The following is a 20,873-nucleotide window of genomic DNA, read 5'->3' as shown; positions in this document are numbered from 1 at the left end:
TTTACTACGAAGCCACGCTGTTGTAACACATGCACACACACCCACACACATAGAGGCAGTCGGTCTGTGATGTGTCACCTTTTATGTTCGACAGTTGTATGCCAATCATGGGCGTGCAGTTAAATACCACAAACAGGTTTTGTCCTGTGCTGACGGAGAGCTGTCAGTAGACACCTGAAGTCACCTTTGACAAAGTAAGTTGTGTGCTTTATATTGAATACCTTGCTTTATGAATATAGAATACAGTTGATGCATTTTCTCATAGTTTCAGTTTCCTATTGAATGAAAAGAATTATGGCAAGAAACTGTAACAATAACTGTAATATTTCGAATTGAGGGAATATAGCATACTGTGAAAATATATGAAACAGCATGATTTACAGGCTATTAGATAAACTATCTAACTGACAAACTTGAATAACTTCAATAAATAGTAGCTACCAAAATAAAGGTATAAATATCTGTCTGTTGAGTTGGTTACCTCACAAATGTAATGCAAAAAAACTGAAAATGGAAAAACACCAATCAATGCCAAGAGGCAACTGAAGAAAAGAGAAACTTTTAACAGTTGTGATTAAGCGAGGCATTACCAGTATGTCTAAACCTCTGAGCATTAAAAAAAAAAGAGAGAGAATTTAATTATGACTGCAATAAGTTGTAAAATGTCATTGCAGGACAGAAACCTCTTCAAACATGACATCAGTGTCGATCAGCTCTTGCCTTAACAAGGCTGTACGTGAGCATTACATGAGTCTGCCACAAGGAGACAAATGCCAGGTGACTTACATCTGGATTGATGGAACTGGAGAGGGACTTCGCAACAAAACCCGGACCCTGCATACTGAACCAAAAAGTATACTAGGTAAATATACTGTTTTAATGATTGACTACTTCACAACAACTTTTGGGGATCAAGGACATTTTAAATGTTGAGGTTAATCCCCTAATTAATCAGCATTGGTATGAGGAGGGCGAATTAAAGTGTTTATGACCTCAAATGTGTACATGCAGAAATCTGAACATGCTATGATCAAACCAGCATTCGTTCATTTGGGTTAACCTTTTGGTGTTTTGTTTTGTGTGGTAATCTGATTTCTGGTAGATATTCCTGAATGGAACTTTGACGGGTCAAGCACATACCAGTCTGAAGGCTCCAACAGCGACATGTACCTCATCCCAGTGCGCATGTTCAGAGATCCATTCACTCTTGACCCCAACAAACTGGTCCTTTGCGAAGTTTTAAAATACAACCGCATTGCTGCAGGTACATTCTCCACTTTTTTCTTGAAATATGTGATTCTACAAATTCTCCAAAACGGGAAATCTGAAACTTTTTATGTCTGGTTTAGACACAAACCATCGAATGAGTTGCAAGAAAGTCATGGACCAGGTTAAAGAGCACCAGATATGGTTTGGCATTGAGCAGGAATACACACTCATTGGAAAAGATGGGCATCCATTTGGTTGGCCTCAAAATGGATTCCCTGCACCCCAAGGTCAGTATTTCGAAAGGATAGTATTGTGATACAATTCTTGCCCATTCATCCTTAAAATGCAGTGGGGCATTGAGTTCTCGGTTTCTGAACTTTACCAGCTGAAATAAAGCCAACAATGTGAACAACTACACTACAAAAGTAAAATCTTCATCTCACCAGAACACACTGTGGTGATTAAACAAACAAGAGACAAATTTCCACTCAACAGACAGAATGTTTCTTTATGACAAAACAAATATATAGAATCTAAGAACATCAACAACAACACCATTGATACAAGGCAAATAAAGAGGGGAATCCAATTGTGGCTGAGGCTTACCGGTGTTTAGGGTCTGGTAACAGGGTGGGAGCATCCATCCATTCATCCATTGTCTTCCACTTATCTGAGGTCAGGTCGCGGGGGCAGTAGCTTCAGCAGGGAAGCCCAGACTTCCCTCTCCCCAGCTACATCCTCCAGCTCTTCTGAGGGGATCCCGAGGCGTTTCCAGGCAAGCCGAGAGACGTAGTCTCTCCAGCGTATCCTGGGTCATCCCCGGGGTCTCCTCCCGGTGTGACGTGCCTGGAACACCTCACCAGGAAGGCGTCTGGGAGGCATCCGATTCAGATGCCCCAGCCACCTTATCTGGCTCCTCTCAATGTGAAGGAGTAACGGCTCTACTCTGAGATCCTCCCGGATGGCCGAGCTTCTTACCCTATCTCAAAGGGAGATACCCTACGGAGGAAACACATTTCGGCCGCTTGTATCTGGGATCTTGTTCTTTCGGTCACGACCAACAGCTCGTGACCATAGCTAAGGGTAGGAACGTAGATGGACCGTTAAATCGAGAGCTTCGCCTTTCGGCTTAGCTCCTTCTTCACCACAACGGACCGATACAAAGAACGCATCACTGTAGACGCTGCACCGATCCGCCTGTCGATCTCCCGTTCCATTCTACCCTCACTTGTGAATAAGACCCCAAGATATTTGAACTCCTCCACTTGGGGCAGGATCTCATCTCCGACCTGGAGAGGGCACGCCACCCTTTTCCGACTGAGGACCATGGTCTCAGCTTTGGAGGTGCGGATTCTCATCCCAGCCGCTTCACACTCGGCTGCGAACTGCTCCAATGAAAGTTGGAGGTCACAGCTTGATGAAGCCAACAGAACCACATCATCTGCAAAAAGCAGATATGCAATACTGAGGCCACCAAACCGGACCCCCTCTATGCCTCGGCTGCGCCTAGAAATTCTGTCCATAAAAGTTCTGAACAGAATCGGTGACAAAGGGCAGCCTTGGCGGAGTCCAACCCTCACCGGAAACGACTCCGACTTACTGCCGGATATGCGGACCAAACTCTGACTCCGGTCGTATAGGGACCGGACAGCCCGTATCAGGGGGTTCGGTACCCCATACTCCCGAAGCACCCCCCACAGGACCACCCAAGGGACACGGTCGAACGCCTTCTCCAATTTCACAAAACACATGTAGACTGGTTGGGCGAACTCCCATGCACCCTCGAGGACCCTGCCAAGGGTGTAAAGCTGGTCCACTGTTCCACGGCCAGGATGAAAACCACACTGCTGCTCCTGAATCTGGGATTCAACTTCCCGACGGACCCTCCTCTCCAGCACCCCTGAATAGACCTTACCAGGGAGGCTGAGGAGTTTGATCCCCCTGTAGTTGGAACACACCCTTCATTCCCCCTTCTTAAAAAGGGGGACCACCACCCCAGTCTGCCAATCCAGAGGCACTGTCCCCGATGTCCACACGATGTTGCAGAGGCGTGTCAACCAGGACAGCCCTACTACATCCAGAGCCTTGAGCCTCATCCACCCCTGGGGCCTTGCCACCGTGGAGCTTTTTAACCACCTCGGCGACCTCAACCCCAGAGATAGGAGAACCCGCCTCAGAGAACCCAGACTCTGCTCCCTCATGGGAAGGCGTGTCGGTGGAATTGAGGTGGTCTTCGAAGTATTCTCCCCACCGGCTCACAACGTCCCGAGTCGAGGTCAGCAGCCCCCCATCCCCACTATACACAGTGTTGAGGGTGCACTGCTTTCCCCTCCCGAGACGTCGGATGGTGGACCAGAATTTCCTCTAAGCCGACGTTGACATAAAAAAAAAAAATAACAGTCACTGAGTAGTAAAGGGTTGCTAGTTATCTGGTAATGCCGGTAAAAAAAAAAATTGAGAATTGTGCAAAAAGATGCAGAGTCCTCTAGCACTTAGAGCAGTTCGAATGACAAATATTGCAATAGTCCGGTGCAATGACCATTGTGCAAAGGGCGCCGAGACTTCAAGGAGTGTATGCAGGTTTAAAGTGACAAGTAGTACGATAATCTGGGAAAATGTTGGTTGTGCAAATGTTGCAGATACTCCTCAATCAGTGTGCAAATGGAGCAGATGCTACTCTGGCATGAGTGGCCAGTATATGCAAATAGTGCAGCATGGCGAGACAACTACAGTGAGTGCACGATTAATACATAATTGGCCCCACAGAAATGTGACAACGAACTCAAGTCAAAAAATTGCCAGCATGTTGTAATGGAATTGTAGGTTAGGTGTTTAAGAAGTTGATCGCAAGAGGGAAGAAGCTGTTGGAATGTCTCCTAGTTCTAGTTTGCATTGATCGGTAGCGCCTACCTGAGGGAAGGAGCTGGAAGAGCCGGTGACTGGGGTGCGGAGGGTCCGAGAGGATTTTGCACGCACTTGTCTTAGTTCTGGCAGCGTGCAAGTCCTCAATGGTGGGTAGGGGGGTACCGACAATCCTTTCAGCAGTTTTGATTGTCCGTTGCAGTCGGAGTTTGTCCTTTTTTGTTGCAGCAACAAACCAGACTGTGATGGAAGAACACAGGACTGATTCGATGACCGCTGTGTAGAACTGTCTCAGCAGCTCCGGTGGCAGGCCATGCTTTCTCATAAGCCGCAGGAAGTACATCCCCTGCTGGGCCTTTTTTGAGGATGGAGTTGATGTTGGTCGCCCACTTCAGGTCCTGAGAGACTGTAATTCCCAGGAACTTGAAGGTTTCGACGGTTGACACAAGGCAGCTAGACAGCGTGAGGGGGAGTTGTGGCGAAGGATGCCTCCTGAAGTCCACGATCATCTCTACAGGCTTGAGCGTGTTCAGCTCCAGGTTGTGTCGGCCGCACCACAGCTCCAGCCGCTCCGCTTCCTGTCGATATGCAGACTCGTCACCGTCCTTGATGAGGCCGATGACAGTGGTGTCATCTGCAAACTTCAGGAGTTTGACAGTCGGGTGCGCTGAGGTGCAGTCGTTCGTGTAGAGAGAGAAGAGCAGCGGCAGGGGACCTGACAGTAGTCAGGATGTAATCTAGCATCTCTCCAACAATTGTTTGTAATATTATTACAAATGCTGCAGACCAAAAGATATCTTTTTTTGTTCTGCAGCAAGACTTGAACTGTGACCCCTCCATTCCAATGCTCTATGCTCTAATCAGGTAATCCCAAGGGCAATGCAGACATTGATTAACTTTTGTTTGACTTTTTTAAAGGTCCCTACTACTGTGCAGTGGGCACAGACAAAGCTATTGGACGGGACATCGTGGAGTCTCACTACAAGGCATGTCTCTACGCTGGGATAAACATCTTTGGAACAAATGCTGAGGTTATGCCATCTCAGGCAAGTAAAGAAAGCAAACATGATATACATGGCCATGGTGATTTTTTTTCTCTAGGAAATATTATTCATCCCCAGAGACCCTCTTACTTAGTTCCCTTGTTTAGTTATTTCCCCTGTTTTATTGTCTTGACTTAGTGGGAGTTCCAGGTAGGTCCCTGCGAAGGTATTGAGATGGGAGATCAACTGTGGGTTGCACGCTTCTTGTTGCACCGTGTATGTGAAGATTTTGGCGTTGTTGCAACACTGGACCCGAAACCAATGAAGGGAAATTGGAATGGTGCTGGTAGCCACACTAATGTCAGTACAAAGCAGATGAGGGAAGAAGGAGGACTACAGTAAGTAAACAATCCTCCTAAAAAGTGCTTTGGTAGAAATTTGTAATGTGCACTGTGAATTAGTGAAATCTTAAACAATGGTTTGAGCTCATGTATTGCCTCATACAGTGACCGGGGGTATTTATTTATTCAAATGCTAAGGGGACCAGGTATCTACGGGGTAAGAAAGAGGCAATTATTTGGGGGAGATGTGATTTTTTTCAAGTGGATGATGCTCTTGAATGAGATGCTGCATCATTATAGTTGACGCCACTATTTGAGGAAGTACGGTATACAGTTATCTTCACAGAGGAGAGGAGACATACTGTATTGTGTTTTTTTTCTTCACAATTTCAAATAGTTCCTATAACTGTAACTATATTTCAACGTACTACCATCAATGTGAATTGAAATATTTGACGCAATATGACATGTTGGGCTTTATTTTTGTGACTGGTGTAAATCCGTAACTCTGCGCAGAGGCGAGCTAGACCCGGTGTTGGTAATTTCGTGGACCAGCACACCCCAGTGCCAAAGAGGGACATCTGCACTTTTTTTTTTTGTCCTGTTCGACTGTGAGGTCAAGCAGAATGGAAAATCTGTCCCCTGTGCCAGGCTGTGGGATGATTTCATATAATAATAATAATAATAATAATAATAATAATAATAATAATAATAATAATAATAATAATAATAATAATAATAATAATAATAGGCAGCACAGTGGACGACTGGTTAGAGTGTCAGCCTCACAGCTCTGAGGACCGGGGTTCAATCCCCAGCCCCGCCTGTGTGGAGTTTGCATGTTCTCTCCCGTGCCTGCGTGGGTTTTCTCCGGGCTCTCTGGTTTCCTCCCACGTGGTCCCGTCAGGCGTAAGTTTTGACTGACTTTCTGCCACCAAATTTTCATTGAGCAGGGCGCATGTCAAAGGACACACCCTCGTTGTGCTGGTACACCTAGCTTGTCACAGACCAGTCTGCCAAATTGGCAAACACGGCAGGGATACGATCAGGATACACCATTTTTTTGCACTACGCCGTAGCTGTGCCAGCTACAAAAATAGAGCCCGAGTGTAAGGAGAGAATCTACTTGTTAAGTGCAGAGAACAAGCAATCACGCATTCACTTGTGTAATCTTTGCTGACAGATACATTGAGCAGGCCATCAAGAAGCTGAGCAAAAAACACATGGAGCACATTAAGATGTACGACCCGCACGGTGGTCAGGACAACATGAGACGTCTCACAGGTCGTCATGAGACGTCCAATGTGAACGAATTCTCTGCTGGAATTGCAAACAGAGGTGCCAGTATCCGCATTCCTCTCCAGGTGGGTCAAGAAAAGAAAGGCTACTTTGAGGACCGTCGTCCTGCAGCAAACTGTGACCCGTACCTTGTGACCAAGGCCATTGCAAACACCTGCTTGCTTGATGATGATGAAGAAGTGAAGGGCAATTAAATAAAATGACAAGGCTGAGTCTATTTTGTCTGCTTTTAGGATTATTTAAAAATGCAAGTCACTTTTGAGTGTATCTGAAGAATTGAAGTGTTACTTTATATCTTAATCAGCATTTCATTTTAAAATCTTCCATAAACACTTTCATACTCTTACACCGACTTGCATACAATATCAATGTTTTATTATGTCTTATAGCTGAAAATATATATTGTGTGGGGACAAGTTGAATGGACACACTGACAATGTACTGTTTTCTGTTTTGTTTGTATGGATTAAATGTGCGAGTTCCGAGGGTTTTACAGATTTTAGGCAAGTCTGAATTTAGAGTTGCGCGCCTTCAGTGGAGCACTGCGTTGTGTCGCAACATGCTGGGTAGCACTGAGGTCTACTGGATGGTTTCCACAGAACAGAGCGATTATTTCGCTTTGAATAGTGTTTGTTGTATGTGTTGCTGCTCCAAGTGTGTTAAAGTAGCACTTGTTTTATGGATTACAAATATCGTACCATCTATGCTAATATATGTCAGCCCATCTATCGCATTTTGCATCATATGCTTGCATTAAGATGGCTGATTTTTGTTAGATGAAATTATATGGTTTGGTTAAACAATGTGGTGTTTAAATCATATACTGTTTGATTCTCTTATGTTTGAAGTTTCATTTTTACAGTGAGCCTCAACTGAGAATGACAAACAGCTAGCACGCTTTGCCTTATTTGGAGAAATGTGCGAGTCAGAGTCATCATCTTTTCGTTTCCTCAAAGTGATGTTATACGGAAGTCTTCCATTTCTTGACAGAGAGTGAGAACAGGCGCTAAGGAATAATTCTAAAAGAGTGTTATATATATATATATATATATATATATATATATATATATATATATATATATATATATATATATATAAGGAAGTGCTGTGTGGCAGTTAGCTAGAAGCTGTCAGCATCTCAGAGCAGAGAGCAGCTTACCGCAACTGGTAATCTTTCACTTAATTTTCCATATTTGATATTTAAATAAAATATTAAAATGAAGTATTCAATGATCCATTAACTGACATATACTGTACCAGAAAATAAAAAAGTGAATTTATTACTAGGCAATCTGATCTACAACCTGTTACAGTATCGGCTAAAACATTATTTGCTTGTCCACTGACCTGTAAAAAGTAACTTGAATATTAATCAAGTGAAAAGCTAGAGTCCAGTCCAGCCTATTGAGACATTTCTGTAACTGAAATAAGTGTAATTGGATATAAATGTTATATTCAGGATGTTCATCCATAATTTCTTCGTCTGCGCAACACAAATTTCTTTGACCAGAGGTGCCATGTGTCAGACACACTCCAGTGTGTTCTTCAGGATTTCCCAGTGGAATGTGAATTGCGGGCCAGTCTGGATTGAATAACTGGTCTAATGCATCTTCAGTGTCACCCGGGGTAGTAAAAACCTATGTATGTTGTTGTTGTTAGTATATTCACACTGTAATATAACATATTAACACATTTATAACATACACTTTCGTTCCTCCGGTAGATGAGAATTTGACATCGCTAGCAAGTAATTCTTGCAAGTTTTGGTGGTTCCTCGATGTATTATAGAAAGTGTGAAGGTTCATAGCCTCCATGTGATGTTTTCAAGAAGCAGTCTTTCATTGTTTTTTTACTCACTTTATTTAGTAGCTAGCACACACAGGAAATATGGCATCAATCATTGTATTTGTACTTGTGCAATACCTCTACTTTCTTCTTTGTCTCTTTCTTTTTCATCTCTTACCTATGTACTACTTTTACATTGTCCCAAGTGTTCAGACTGAGAGCCCACACGAATCCTGGGGACTAATTACTGTAATGTAAGCAATTTAACAGCATACAATACATACACATAGCATTAGCTTAAATTAATTGCATAATAACTGGGCACTGTGATTACTATAAAAGGATATTTTTCAAGTTCTATGTAGAAATGAAGTTCATAAATATGAATTTACACAAATATTGCTAACGTAGGTGGCGTGGTGGACAACTGGTTAGCACATCTGCCTCACAGTTCTGAGGACCCGGGTTTAAAACCGGCCTCGGCATTTGCATGTTCTCCCCTTGCGTGGGTTTTCTCCATGTACTCGTTTCCTCCCACGTTCCCAAAACATGCATGGTAGGTTAATTGAAGACCCTACATTTTTTTATAGCTGTGAGTGGGAATCATTGTTTATCTATATGTGCCCTGCAATGGGCTGGCGACCAGTTCAGTGTGTACCCTGCCTCTCACCCAGCGTCAGCTGGGATAAGCTCCAGCACACCCGCGACCCTAGTGAGGATAAACGGTATGGAAAATGGATGCACTGCTAACTTGAAAGCAAATGTTTATGAACTGACTAAAGGCAGGTCAAAAGTCTAAAGTGTTATGCTGGTATTGGAGTCGAGGACTGTTCTCACTGTAAAACTGACTGTACCAGCGTCTGTGTTTCTGGATGGCACAATCTTCCTTCACGAGGAGAGGCTTAGAGATGTACTTTTTATTGTTCCAGATCATCACATCCCGCTCAAACTAGACACAAACAGACAAATGGAATACATATTACTGGAATCGGTAATGTTTGTTCCCAGCACATCCAAAATATATGAACTATACTTTCTCCCAGGTCTCGTCTGACAGCTGAAGACTACAAAAATAAATGTATACAAAAAGCTTGATGCAATATTACAAGCCAGACCGGGACAAAGTACGGCCATGGGCCACATCCGGCCCGTCCACAATCTCTGACCGGCCCTCGCAGTGACCATGAAGTCAAAATATAATGTCTGTAAAAACATATTATTTTGAAAGTAGTGCTTTTATTTTGATGTCCGCATGTGTGGAGAGTATGTAAACAAGAATTACGACTTTTGTATGCAGCATTGTCAATTGCCGAATTTTTTTCTATATTTAGTGAACTCTCTGACCGCTCTAGCAATACAAAAAAAAAAAATACAGACAGCAATAAACGAAAATAAATAATAAACCCCTGGCTACGTCGCACACCCCTAAACCCTGGATCGCTTCCCACTGTATGCAGGACACAAAGGTTTAAGTGTAGTCAAAGAAATTTCTACACAAAAAAATAAACATGGGTAACAATGGCTCTCGAGACCCCTTAATCTTAACTGTTACATTGTCTGTCTACATGTGTTGCTGTCCCACTGTTTGTGTTCAAATAGCTGTGGCTTAAAGTGCGATGATAACAGCCACATAAATCCTAATCATTACCTGATGTGTTATCTTAACATTAGCCTTAAGCTAGTGGAGTAAAGGCTACGTGGTTGTTTTATATACATAAACTGTAATTCTCTCTTTTTTTTTTGCTAGTAATCTTAAACTGAAAGTGGCAATAAACAACTTGAATCCTCTTTTTTTTTTTTTGAGAATATTAACATACTAATTTGAACACTGCCACCATACAGGGCTTGTATCTCAAGTTTGCGGACGCAAAGCAAAAAATAAAAAATAAAAAAAATTGTTAGAACAACAGATTGTATCCTGAAAAACCCATAAATCGGGTCACTCGTGTCTCAAGGCACCACTGTAATGTCTTCTCAGTAAAGTTCTACATCAAATTTTGAATCGCTGAGTAATATTTACACAACAAGCACAAAGAAATCATTATGACTGATATTAGGCGCAAACAGAGTGTAATACTTTTGAAATACTTTTAGTACTTTTAAAACATCTGAAAATGATCAGCAATCTGAGTGAAAAGGATATAAAATATACAATTGAATTCTAATTAAAATTAGATACATCCATTCGACGGAGACTAGGTGTTGTTCAGTCTTGTGTCCTGTGTTCAACAATTATGGCAAGGAAAATATGGACTGTGTGTCAGGGTGCAAGTAGGCTTTACCTGAATAGATTCTCCTTTCAAGAGGAATTTGGGCACCAGGGCTGGAATATTTGACTGATAGAAGATTGTATGTGAGACACATTGCAAAAGAGGCTCCACTGGTGTCACACATTGCATGATCACTCCCCTGCCTAAGAAACTGTGGTCAAACTTCAGAAACACCACTCCTGGTCCTACCTGAAACTCATGAAATGTTTTCTTTTAATGTTGTATGCATCTTCTTCAGTGAATTGAGTAGTTACATTCAAATGTAGAGTTCTGTCTAGAAGTTTGGAGTTTTTTTTTTTTTTTTTTTGCATAGTATAAATATGACAGCTTTTCTTTTTACAAAGAACCCTGTGAAGACAGGATATTGTCGTATTGCCGCAACTTTGTGTGGTTTCATAAAGCAAGCTTGGAACATTTGTGCCAGGGTCAGTATAAAATACATTACATATTTCAGCTCATATGGTGTCACAATGGCGATGAGTGACACTACGACACTATTATCAAAATTACAAGACAGCATTCTATGAAAACGAATTTTCAAGTTATTGGTTCGATGAAGAGTTACATCATATACTGTATATGCTTTTGACTTTCTTGTACCTGTCTAGCAACAATGCGTAGATCCAACACGGGCCAATGGCGTCCAAACACATAAAGGGAATGTTTCACCAGCATTTGAGAACAATGATTGTTGGGAAAGGACTCTGGTGCCCACTGAGCCTTGAATTAAAAACACACACACATATAGAACTGAGAGAAATAAATAATCCAAAACAAATCATTTTCTCAAGAGTTTTTTTCTCCCACAATTTAAAAGAGTTCCAAGATGTCTTAACATGTTTGTGATGTGCCTCACATTATGCAATTAAGAAACCTGAGAAGAGGAAATGGCACCCGCACCTCCAGAATCAGGCTCATAAATCCTACGAATGCTGGGAATGCTAACATGGTAGCTGTGAACATGCAAAGATGTATTAGCCGAAAATAAACATACTTTCCAATCATGTCGGACAAACTGCCAAGTTTTGTTGTTTGTGTAGCGCAGATCGACTCCACTGACAATGCCTGGCGTGTGCAAGTGAGTCAGGTGAGACAGGTCTGCTGCATTTTCAGGGATCTCCTGCAAAGTGACATCGGCGGCTGAATGCAACACTGCATTATGCGTCATCAGTGTGTTAGGCGAACATGTGCAATAAAACTGAAAACACAGTTTAATTTTTCTTTTTTTCTATCTAATTTAGCAAAATGATCTAAATGAGCAAATTTACACCACAGAGTTAGATAAATAAATGTGTATTCATGTAAAATATGGAGTCGGTCAACTCTTTGCAGACCGCTTCCACCCTTCAAGTTTCAAATACAATGTATATCTTGAATTCATCTTGAAAGGAGAATCCTCCCTCAGGTAAATCCTTCGAGCCTTCTCTTAGCAGAGGAGGAGGTTTGAGGCATCACCTGTTGTCTGCCTTTAACCAGGTCCGCCCCTGACCAAATTGGGGCCCTAAGCGAAATGTTTGTTATGTTATAGTAGTAGCAGAATATTATTGTGCACCATCAGATTTCAGCTTTTATGTGTTGTCAAGGGGGGGATTCCTATCAAAGTTTTACTCCTACAATATACCCACATTCAAGTGAAGCATGAGGGTTTTTTTTTTTTTGCCTTTTTCCCCTCTTACTTGCTCCCGACTCTTTTGGCTAACGTGTCAACTCACCTTTGCTCTGCAGTCTGCAAATGCCCGGCCTAACGAGCTCTTTTGCCACAAGACAAGTCTGATTGCTATGCAGGACGGTCGTTTTTCACGAACCACACTGGGCAACAACAACACCCAATTGTGTACCACCCCCAGGGAACACACCAACCCTGGCATAAATAGAGGGACTCCACACCTAAACTTTCGAACTAAAGAAGCCTTCTGGATTAAAGGTGACATTTCTTCAACAAACAAGGACATTCTGGTTGCATTGATTCAACGTTTGCAGATTGCCATGACCTGAACGACTGAGAATCTACACATAGATACTTCAAGTGTCTTTAATGCGCGATTTGCAACCCATGCAGGTTGCCATCCTCTTGACCCGCCAAAATGTTTCTTACTTTCAAATAAAAAAAAAGAAGGCAAACTGTCTCAATTCAAATGCAGATTTCCACAAAGTCAATTCAAGTCTCTTGACTACCAAGTCAAAGTCAAATCTTTCTGAAGTATTTGGCAAGCAAGTCGCAAGTCATAAAACAGGCAACTGGAGTGAAATGGAGTCAAGTCTTTTGACTTGACCGCTCCCATCTCTAGTTTCCACCTCCATGCATGACTGTGGGTATGGTGTTCCTTGGGTCATACTAGGATTTTTTCATACTCCAAGCATGGAGGGTCGAGTTGATACCGAAGAGCTTGACTTTGGTGTCATCTTCTGATCACAGAACTTCATCCCAAACATTCCCTGAGTCAGATTCGTTACGGAGCTGTGTGTTATCAACTGTCCTCTTGGTGACTGAGGTCCCAATTGCCTTCAGGTCATTTACTGTTAAATTACTGTTGTGTTCCTTACTTTTCTCATGATCATTCTCACTCCACGAGGTAAGATCTCGAGCACCAGACTGAGGGCAATTGATGATCTCATGGTTTCTTTCACTTTCGAATAAGGGTGTCACCTTCTCAGCAAGCCTGTAGCCGATGGCTTTGAAACCCATTCCAGTCTTGTGAATGTTAACTTTGTCCCTGACATCTTTTGAGGGACAAAGATTGGTCGGTAAGCAACTGATCCCTAAATCAAGTGTGCCCGTCGTGTATGTCATGATGGTGGGGGGTTTTAACATCACAAGCACATACCTCAATATGAGCGCTGACAAAATGTTCTGTTCTTCCACGATAGACCCAGTCGCCCCTGGTAATCTCATCCTGCTCTGGGACAATCCACTGAGGATCTTCTCCATCACAGTGAAACCAAACCAGGATCTGACTGTTAACTTCACAGCTGGTCCAGACGTCCACCTTTGCAAAATCTGGCACTTGAAGTTAGCATAGATTAAATGCAGTACTATCACACACCAAAGACCTTCCATACTTCCATACCTTCACACACCAAAGACCTTCCATAAATCTCTCCAATGGTAGCACCTGAGTATCTTATTCAATGACACAGAATGGAAAAGTAACATATGCGCAAGCATTTTTATGTTACTGCTTGAGTGACATTATCTTTGTTATATTATTCTTTGAATTATAAAAGTGATTATGCACAAGCAACTGATTTGGATCATACCTTTTTCAGCATATGGTATTCTCTCACATTTGCCATCGTTCCCCCGAAACTGCCATCCATGGAACGGGCACTCAATACAGTTTCCCACCACACGTCCTCCCACAGCCAGGTTGGCACCCAAGTGTGGGCAGTAGGCATCTAACACATAGGCCTTCTCATCCTCACCTCGAAACACTACCAACTTTACACCTAAGAGAAGCAGATTTTGTTGTCAAAATAACTTTGTTTCACAGGAGCCATTTTGATATAGCAAGAAAGTACATTTTAGAGCAGTTGATGTTAACAAATACATTAATTTGAGTTTTATAGGGGCAGCTTGCTCCAAATTTACGTTGTCATACAATTATTTGTTCCAATGTTTTTACCTTTTGTTACAAAATTAGACCAACATTCTTGTGAATGGTTCTGTGGGACATTCCAATGCATGCTAATTAAGTATAACCCAATCATCAGGTCCTGATGTACAAAAAGGTTACAGGTTAATGGGGGAGTGTCACACTAAATACTTAACACATCCACTGCCATTGACGGCTTTAGAAGTCAAATATCCATGTTAACTGGGAAGGCTGGCAGTGAATGAGTTAAGTGTGAATAGTTGTCTGTCTAAAGTGCCCTGTGATCGATTCTGAATTCTCTCGTGTTGGTGTTAGTGTGGCAATTAAAGGCCAGTTCATACGTATGTATGTATATAGTATGTGAAAACAACATCGGTTTGGCTAAGGACCCCCGAAAATGGCACCTACGAAGAGACACGCTTACGAAGCACAGGTTAAACTGCAAGATATCAGTTACACGGAGGAACATGGGAATCGAGCAGCGAAAGAATTCAAGATCAACAAATCCATGGTTCGCAAGTGGAGGAAGCAGGAAAACGCCAGCATCATTGCTGAACAGCCCCCCGGCAACGAGACTGACTCTGACAATGACGAGAGGGAACCCGGCATGTTTGATGGAGAACTTGCCCAGCTGTTCATTTCGGATACAGAAGATGAGGACTTTGATGGATTTGTGGATAAGGATTGATCAAAAAATAACGTGAGTACATTGTTAAATACTTCAATAAAGTACAACCGAACTCACTGTTTACATTGTTAAATACGTCAATAAAGTACAACCGAACACAGTTTTCCTCCCGCTGGCTTTTTAAAAACATACGCTACATGCATGCTAGCGTATGTTTTAGTGTGCATGCATGCTACCGTATGTTTTAAGCTATCCATCCATTTTCCATATTCAAGGGATTAAGGGAGTCATGTTTCACTGACTACAACAATCCTGCACAATATAAATGTACATGAGAGAAGGTGTCAACAATGAGTCATTGTTAGACAAGACAATGTCTCTAAATATCCAAATTTCCCAACAAACCAATGAACATGAACGGCAAGCTGCTTTTAGTAATCTTTAATTAAGCGTGTACAGTACTGAACACATGCTAAACATGTTTGGGCCTGAATAACACTGAATCTTGATTTGCATTCTCACAGAATAATGAAATAAAAGCAAAATAAAAGGCAAATTTCTGTTCTAGGTGTCGTCAGACTCATACAAACACACAGACACACGCACGCGCACACACACACACACACACACACACACACACACACACACACACACACACACATACATACATACATAGTGCAAAATTGAAAAGATGAACTGTCCACAATGTGGTCTGACTGGTTGCAAGCGATTAAAAATAATTCTATTCAAACTGTCTTCTTAAAAGACAATTACAAGACTTTAATTACTCCTAATTGTTTTGGGAAAGGTCATCAATGTGGTCTGACTGGTTGCAAGCGATTAAAAATAATTCTCTTCAAACTGTCTTCTTAAAAGACAATTACAAGACTTTAATTACTCCTAATTGTTTTGGGAAAGGTCATCAACAATGGCAGCATGTATGCAGATTTTTGGGTACTACACTAAGTGAATATTTCTGTTTTACTGAAGTTGCTTTGTTAATCTAGGGCAGTGGTCTGCAACCCAGGGCTCCAGAGCCACATGTGGCTCTTTAATCCTTCTGCTGTGGTTCCATGTGACTTTGGAAAATAAATGAATATTAAATTTAAATTAATTGCTTTAGTTCATTCATTTTTCGAATGTAATTCTAAATTTGAGGATAATGGTGCTCTTGTAACATTACAATAAAATGATTTTTTTTTTTATCAATCCTTATCCACAACCACCGATGTGCGACACCTGGTGCCAAGATTTATTGAGCTATTTGATCCTCGGTAGGTAAACCATGGATAAATGGAAGAAAACTAAAGTTATATGCTGCGTGATCTCTATTAAAAACAGACATCATTCACACCGCACAGATGACAGTTGACCATCGTTTGTGAAAATAAAGGTGACATCTACAGCTCTGATGTGCTGATGCTGTATGCTTATATGTGGTAAAATGATGACAGAACACAGAAGCAGACGGCCATTTTGGTTTGCATTTTGGGTTCGCTGCAGGTGGATAATTTCAGTTTGGTTTTATTGCATAAATATGAGGAGGACTCAAATAGACATTGACTAATTTATTAGAAAGTAGGCTTCAACCAAGCATCTTTTTTTTCAACTGATTTTGTTACGTGCACAAATAAAATTTTGTGTTCTCTGTAGCAGTTCATTGATTTCATAAATGCAACAAACACTTTTGAGTGGGTGCATAATATATAGGTCCAAACGCATCGCCTTCAACGCCGCAGCTTTACAGGTTCAATCTTAACATAAATAAATAAATAAATAAATAAATAAATAACATAGCTGCCTGGGTTTTTTTAGGCAATATTGACTAGCAAATGATGAACTAGCCATCTTTTATGTTCGTTATTTGAAGCAAAATTCCACGAGACAGGAAACTTATTGAAAAGTGTTGGTGCTTAAAGTGCTTAAAGCATTGGTCAGGACTTTCAGATAAATCAGGCCTTAACATTTTTCATAAAGAAGTTGTCAATCGTTCTTTTCATGTGATCATCCATGGCTATTTCCACACTAAATCTGATGGGCCTGATAGGCCACTCACCTAGGCCTGTCACGATAACCCATTTTTAGGACTGTATATTTTAATCGAAACAATAAAAGAGGCTGTTGTTTTTATGCTGCTGATATAATGATATAAGAGCATAAGTACATCCTTTTTAAGAGCGATTAACTTTTAATTCTCAAGAATACTTACCATTGGCATTGAAATGCAGAAAAATAAATAACATATCTTGGATAGATAAAAAATATATAAAAATATAAAAAGATTCAGACTGTTCACAAAAATTGCACTTGAATATTAAACATTTGTCACAGAAATATAGAGAGTTATTAATACCTCCATCCATCCATTTTCTGAGCCACTTCTCCTCACTAGGGTCGCGGGCGTGCTGGAGCCCATCCCAGCTGTCATCGGGCAGGAGGCGGGGTACACCCTGAACTGGTTGCCAGCCAATCGCACGGCACAAACGAACAAACAACCAGTCGCACTCACAGTCACACCTATGGGCAATTTAGAGCTTCCAATTAATGCATGTTTTTGGGATGTGGGAGGAAACCGAAGTGCCCGGAGAAAACCCACGCAGGCACGGGGAGAACATGCAAACTCCACACAGGCGGGGCCGGGGATTGAACCCGGGTCCCCAGAACTGTGAGGCTGACTCTCTAACCAGTCGGCCACCGTGCCGCAGTTATTAATACCTTAAGAGGCAATATACTGCCCTAACACCCAAACCCCTAACGTTAAGCTAACCCCCTAACCGTAACGCTTTTTCAATAGGCACACTGTTGAGAAATTAGGACGCACAAGGGACCAAATTAGCTGGACTCTTGAGCCCTGCCTTAAGGGTTATATATGTCTTGTCACCAGATTTAATCGGCTCCAATTTCCTGGATCAGGACAAAAGACAATTTTTGTCTACTCCAGTGATTCTTCTTCTCGTGGTACATGAAAGAATATATACAAGTACATTTCTGGTGTAGTTAACTTTTTAGTATAATACATTTGCATTGAAAGCTAGAATCCACAACTTAAAAAATGATAATAATAATAATGGAGAAAAAAATCATCTTCAACAAAGCCACTACTAGAGGAGATGACATGATGATGATTAAGCCAATCTGCTCCTCTAACATCGTGCTGTATTCGTCAGTATCTTATTTTTTATATGTAGTGACCGCCCTATTCATTTCCCGCGCTGACCCGGTTGGTGGTGCACTGCAGATGATGGCACGGAAAATCTTCTTCAAAACGTAGTAAAAATGTTGTAGAATCACATTGCATTGCCTTACGTCATATTGAAGCGACAGCTCTGTTCTTTTGTTGTAATGGAGAATTCAAACTGGGGGGCGCCAAAAGTTATATACTGTAGCGTTAATCTGTAAAAGGTGTTTGTTTTTAAACTTTTAGTAAGGTACAGATATTATTTAACTTTCATGTGCAATAAATTTTAATTGGATCATTATTTAAGTATATTTTCCTATATTTAAGCACGGTGTTAATAAACGGTGCATAATGTTAGTGTGGCTTTCCGTAACATTACATATATCTTTAGGACTAAAACCTTACTCTCGTTTTTGATGAAACACTTGGGCCAACTACACTTCTGTATTTATTGGTGTTCATTAAGGTGGTACTTTGAGAACTAAGTTTTTTTTTTTTGTTGTTTTTTTTTTACGTGGTACTTGGTGTAAAAAGTTTTAGAACCACAGCTCCATCACACTAATCTAAGGATCTAAGACATTAGGAAGTTTTCTATGCTAACATTATAGTAGAATTTGAATCCAGAATTACGTACCAACCATGGTGACATCTCTGACTTCTCCTCCCTCCAGCATGTGAGAATCCAGAACTCGGTACCAGCCGTTTGGGTAGACTGGGGGCAGGTCTCCGGTTGTCCTGCGGCGGCGCACATCGTTGGCAGTGCGCGCCTTGGAGCGGCCGTCCTCCCTGATGTATCCCACATCCTCCAGTGTCTTAAGCAGCTCCATTGGGCTGAAGAACAGTTTGTACGTGGAGACCAAAAGGAGGGGAAAACATGCTATGATGCACACATCAGCGCCTTGGATCATCACATCCCTCCAAGTGGAGTAGTCGGTGCCCACTTGTGGGCCCTGGGGTTGTCCGGTTTGCATGAAGAGAAGGGCACATACTACCAGGCTGGCCGAGGCGGCTACCCTCTTAATATAATGTTTCTGACTCATGGTACTGGCTGGCTGCCTTCTGATTCTCAGACGACACACTTCGGGTGAGAGCAGGTAGCAGCAGGAGGAATGCAAAGTAGTTTTTTTTTTTTTTTTTTTTTTTTTTTTTTTTGAACACGCCCTCAGTCTGTAAACACACCTTATGAAGAGTTTCCATCCATCCATCCATTTTCTGAGCCGCTTCTCCTCACGAGGGTCGCGGGCGTGCTGGAGCCTATCCCAGCTGTCATCGGGCAGGAGGCGGGGTACACCCTGAACTGGTTGCCAGCCAATCGCAGGGCACATACGAACAAACAACCATTCACACTCACATTCACACCTACGGGCAATTTAGAGTCTCCAATTAATGCATGTTTTTGGGATGTGGGAGGAAAGCGGAGTGCCCGGAGAAAACCCACGCAGGCACGGGGAGAACATGCAAACTCCACACAGGTGGGGACGGGGATTGAACCCCGGTCCTCAGAACTGTGAGGCTGACGCTCTAACCGGAGTTTCCACCATGGAAGTTAATAGACCAATTTATGGCTGGTGGAGTCTTCTCCAGGGGGGCTGTGTGTGTGTGTGTGTGTGTGTGTGTGTGTGTGTGTGTGTGTGTGTGTGTGTGTGTGTGTGTGTGTGTGTGTGTGTCTATATATATATATATATATATATATATATATATATATATATATATATATATATATATATATATATATAAACCCCAATTCCAATGAAGTTGGGACATTGTGTTAAACATAAATAAAGACAAAATACAATGATTAGCAAATCAGGTTCAACCTATATTTAATTGAATGCACTACAAAGACAAGATAGTTAACGTTCAAACTGATAACGTTATTGTTTTTAGCAAATAATCATTAACTTAGAATTTTACGGCTCCTATTGTAAGGCGGGTGTCTAATTTTGTGTTTGCAATACAATACGTTTTGTTTGATAATGTTCTTTGTTGTTTGCAATTTTAAAAAGTTTGTGTGATTCTTTTTGCCACAAATCTGATTCCATAGATGGGCTGTGACATGAGCTTACTCCACCCACAAGAACACAAAGAGAGGCTCTTGCCATTTTTACTTCATGTGTGAACTGCAGATTAAGTAGACTGCTGTTGCTAGCTTGGAGCCTTAGCAAACCAAACATGCCTGATGTGTAAAATTTAAACAGCAACATTAGCCGGGGGCTTGCGTTGAAAAAAGATGCTATATGCTTGTGTAATTGTGGTTCAATAGATCAAGATTTGACCCTATTCTTTGCGGGTGGTGGGGGTGGGGACTTGTTGGAGAGTCCCGATGCAAGTCAAACGTTCCATAATGACTCCTAATCCCTTTGTTGTGAATGCAATGTTAGCAGGCTGATGCCTGGTAACAACCAGAGTGTAACCACTAACCACAACATTAAAATGCTTTGAGTACTCGGTAAACACTCACAGGCCACACAATAAAGTGCACTTGTGCAACTTCATTAGAAAATTTGGCCTCTAATAAGGCTCAGTTTTGATTGACACTGTCAGAGCAGTAGTATTAATGTAACAATGTTTATTACTTTGGTTGTAATTAACAGTATGTGCACAACTTCATTCGAAACTTTGCCCGATAAAAACGCTTAGTTTTGATAGACACAGTCAGAGTAGTAGTATTAATGTAACAAATTGCCCATCGGTGTGAATGTGAGTGCAAATGGTGGTTTGTTTA

The 20,873-nt window shown here is 41.7% G+C and overlaps 2 protein-coding genes across 2 annotated transcripts; one reads left to right on the top strand and one right to left on the bottom strand.

Annotated features, from left to right (window-relative positions):
- The first annotated feature begins 52 nt into the window (after window positions 1-52).
- LOC133490194 (glutamine synthetase-like) lies at window positions 53-6,911 on the top strand. Its single transcript, XM_061799964.1, has 7 exons — window positions 53-194; window positions 675-862; window positions 1,103-1,264; window positions 1,350-1,496; window positions 4,990-5,117; window positions 5,253-5,452; window positions 6,579-6,911. Exons 2-7 carry the CDS (start codon window positions 694-696, stop codon window positions 6,886-6,888), a joined length of 1,116 nt encoding a protein of 371 aa, XP_061655948.1. The 5' UTR covers window positions 53-194; window positions 675-693; the 3' UTR covers window positions 6,889-6,911.
- Window positions 6,912-8,551: 1,640 nt separating this feature from the next.
- Window positions 8,552-19,224, bottom strand: zgc:92275 (cholesterol 7-desaturase nvd). Its single transcript, XM_061799949.1, has 7 exons — window positions 18,783-19,224; window positions 14,008-14,196; window positions 13,575-13,753; window positions 11,744-11,869; window positions 11,350-11,469; window positions 10,762-10,938; window positions 8,552-9,428 (listed from the first exon to the last, which is right to left on the bottom strand). The coding sequence occupies exons 1-7, from the start codon at window positions 19,186-19,188 to the stop codon at window positions 9,267-9,269; spliced, it is 1,359 nt and encodes a 452-aa protein (XP_061655933.1). The 5' UTR covers window positions 19,189-19,224; the 3' UTR covers window positions 8,552-9,266.
- Between the last annotated feature and the right edge of the window lie 1,649 nt (window positions 19,225-20,873).

This window comes from Phyllopteryx taeniolatus, chromosome 15 (assembly GCF_024500385.1).
Source record: "Phyllopteryx taeniolatus isolate TA_2022b chromosome 15, UOR_Ptae_1.2, whole genome shotgun sequence".
NCBI lineage: Eukaryota > Metazoa > Chordata > Actinopteri > Syngnathiformes > Syngnathidae > Phyllopteryx > Phyllopteryx taeniolatus.
This window is presented reverse-complemented; position numbering and strand designations above follow the sequence as displayed.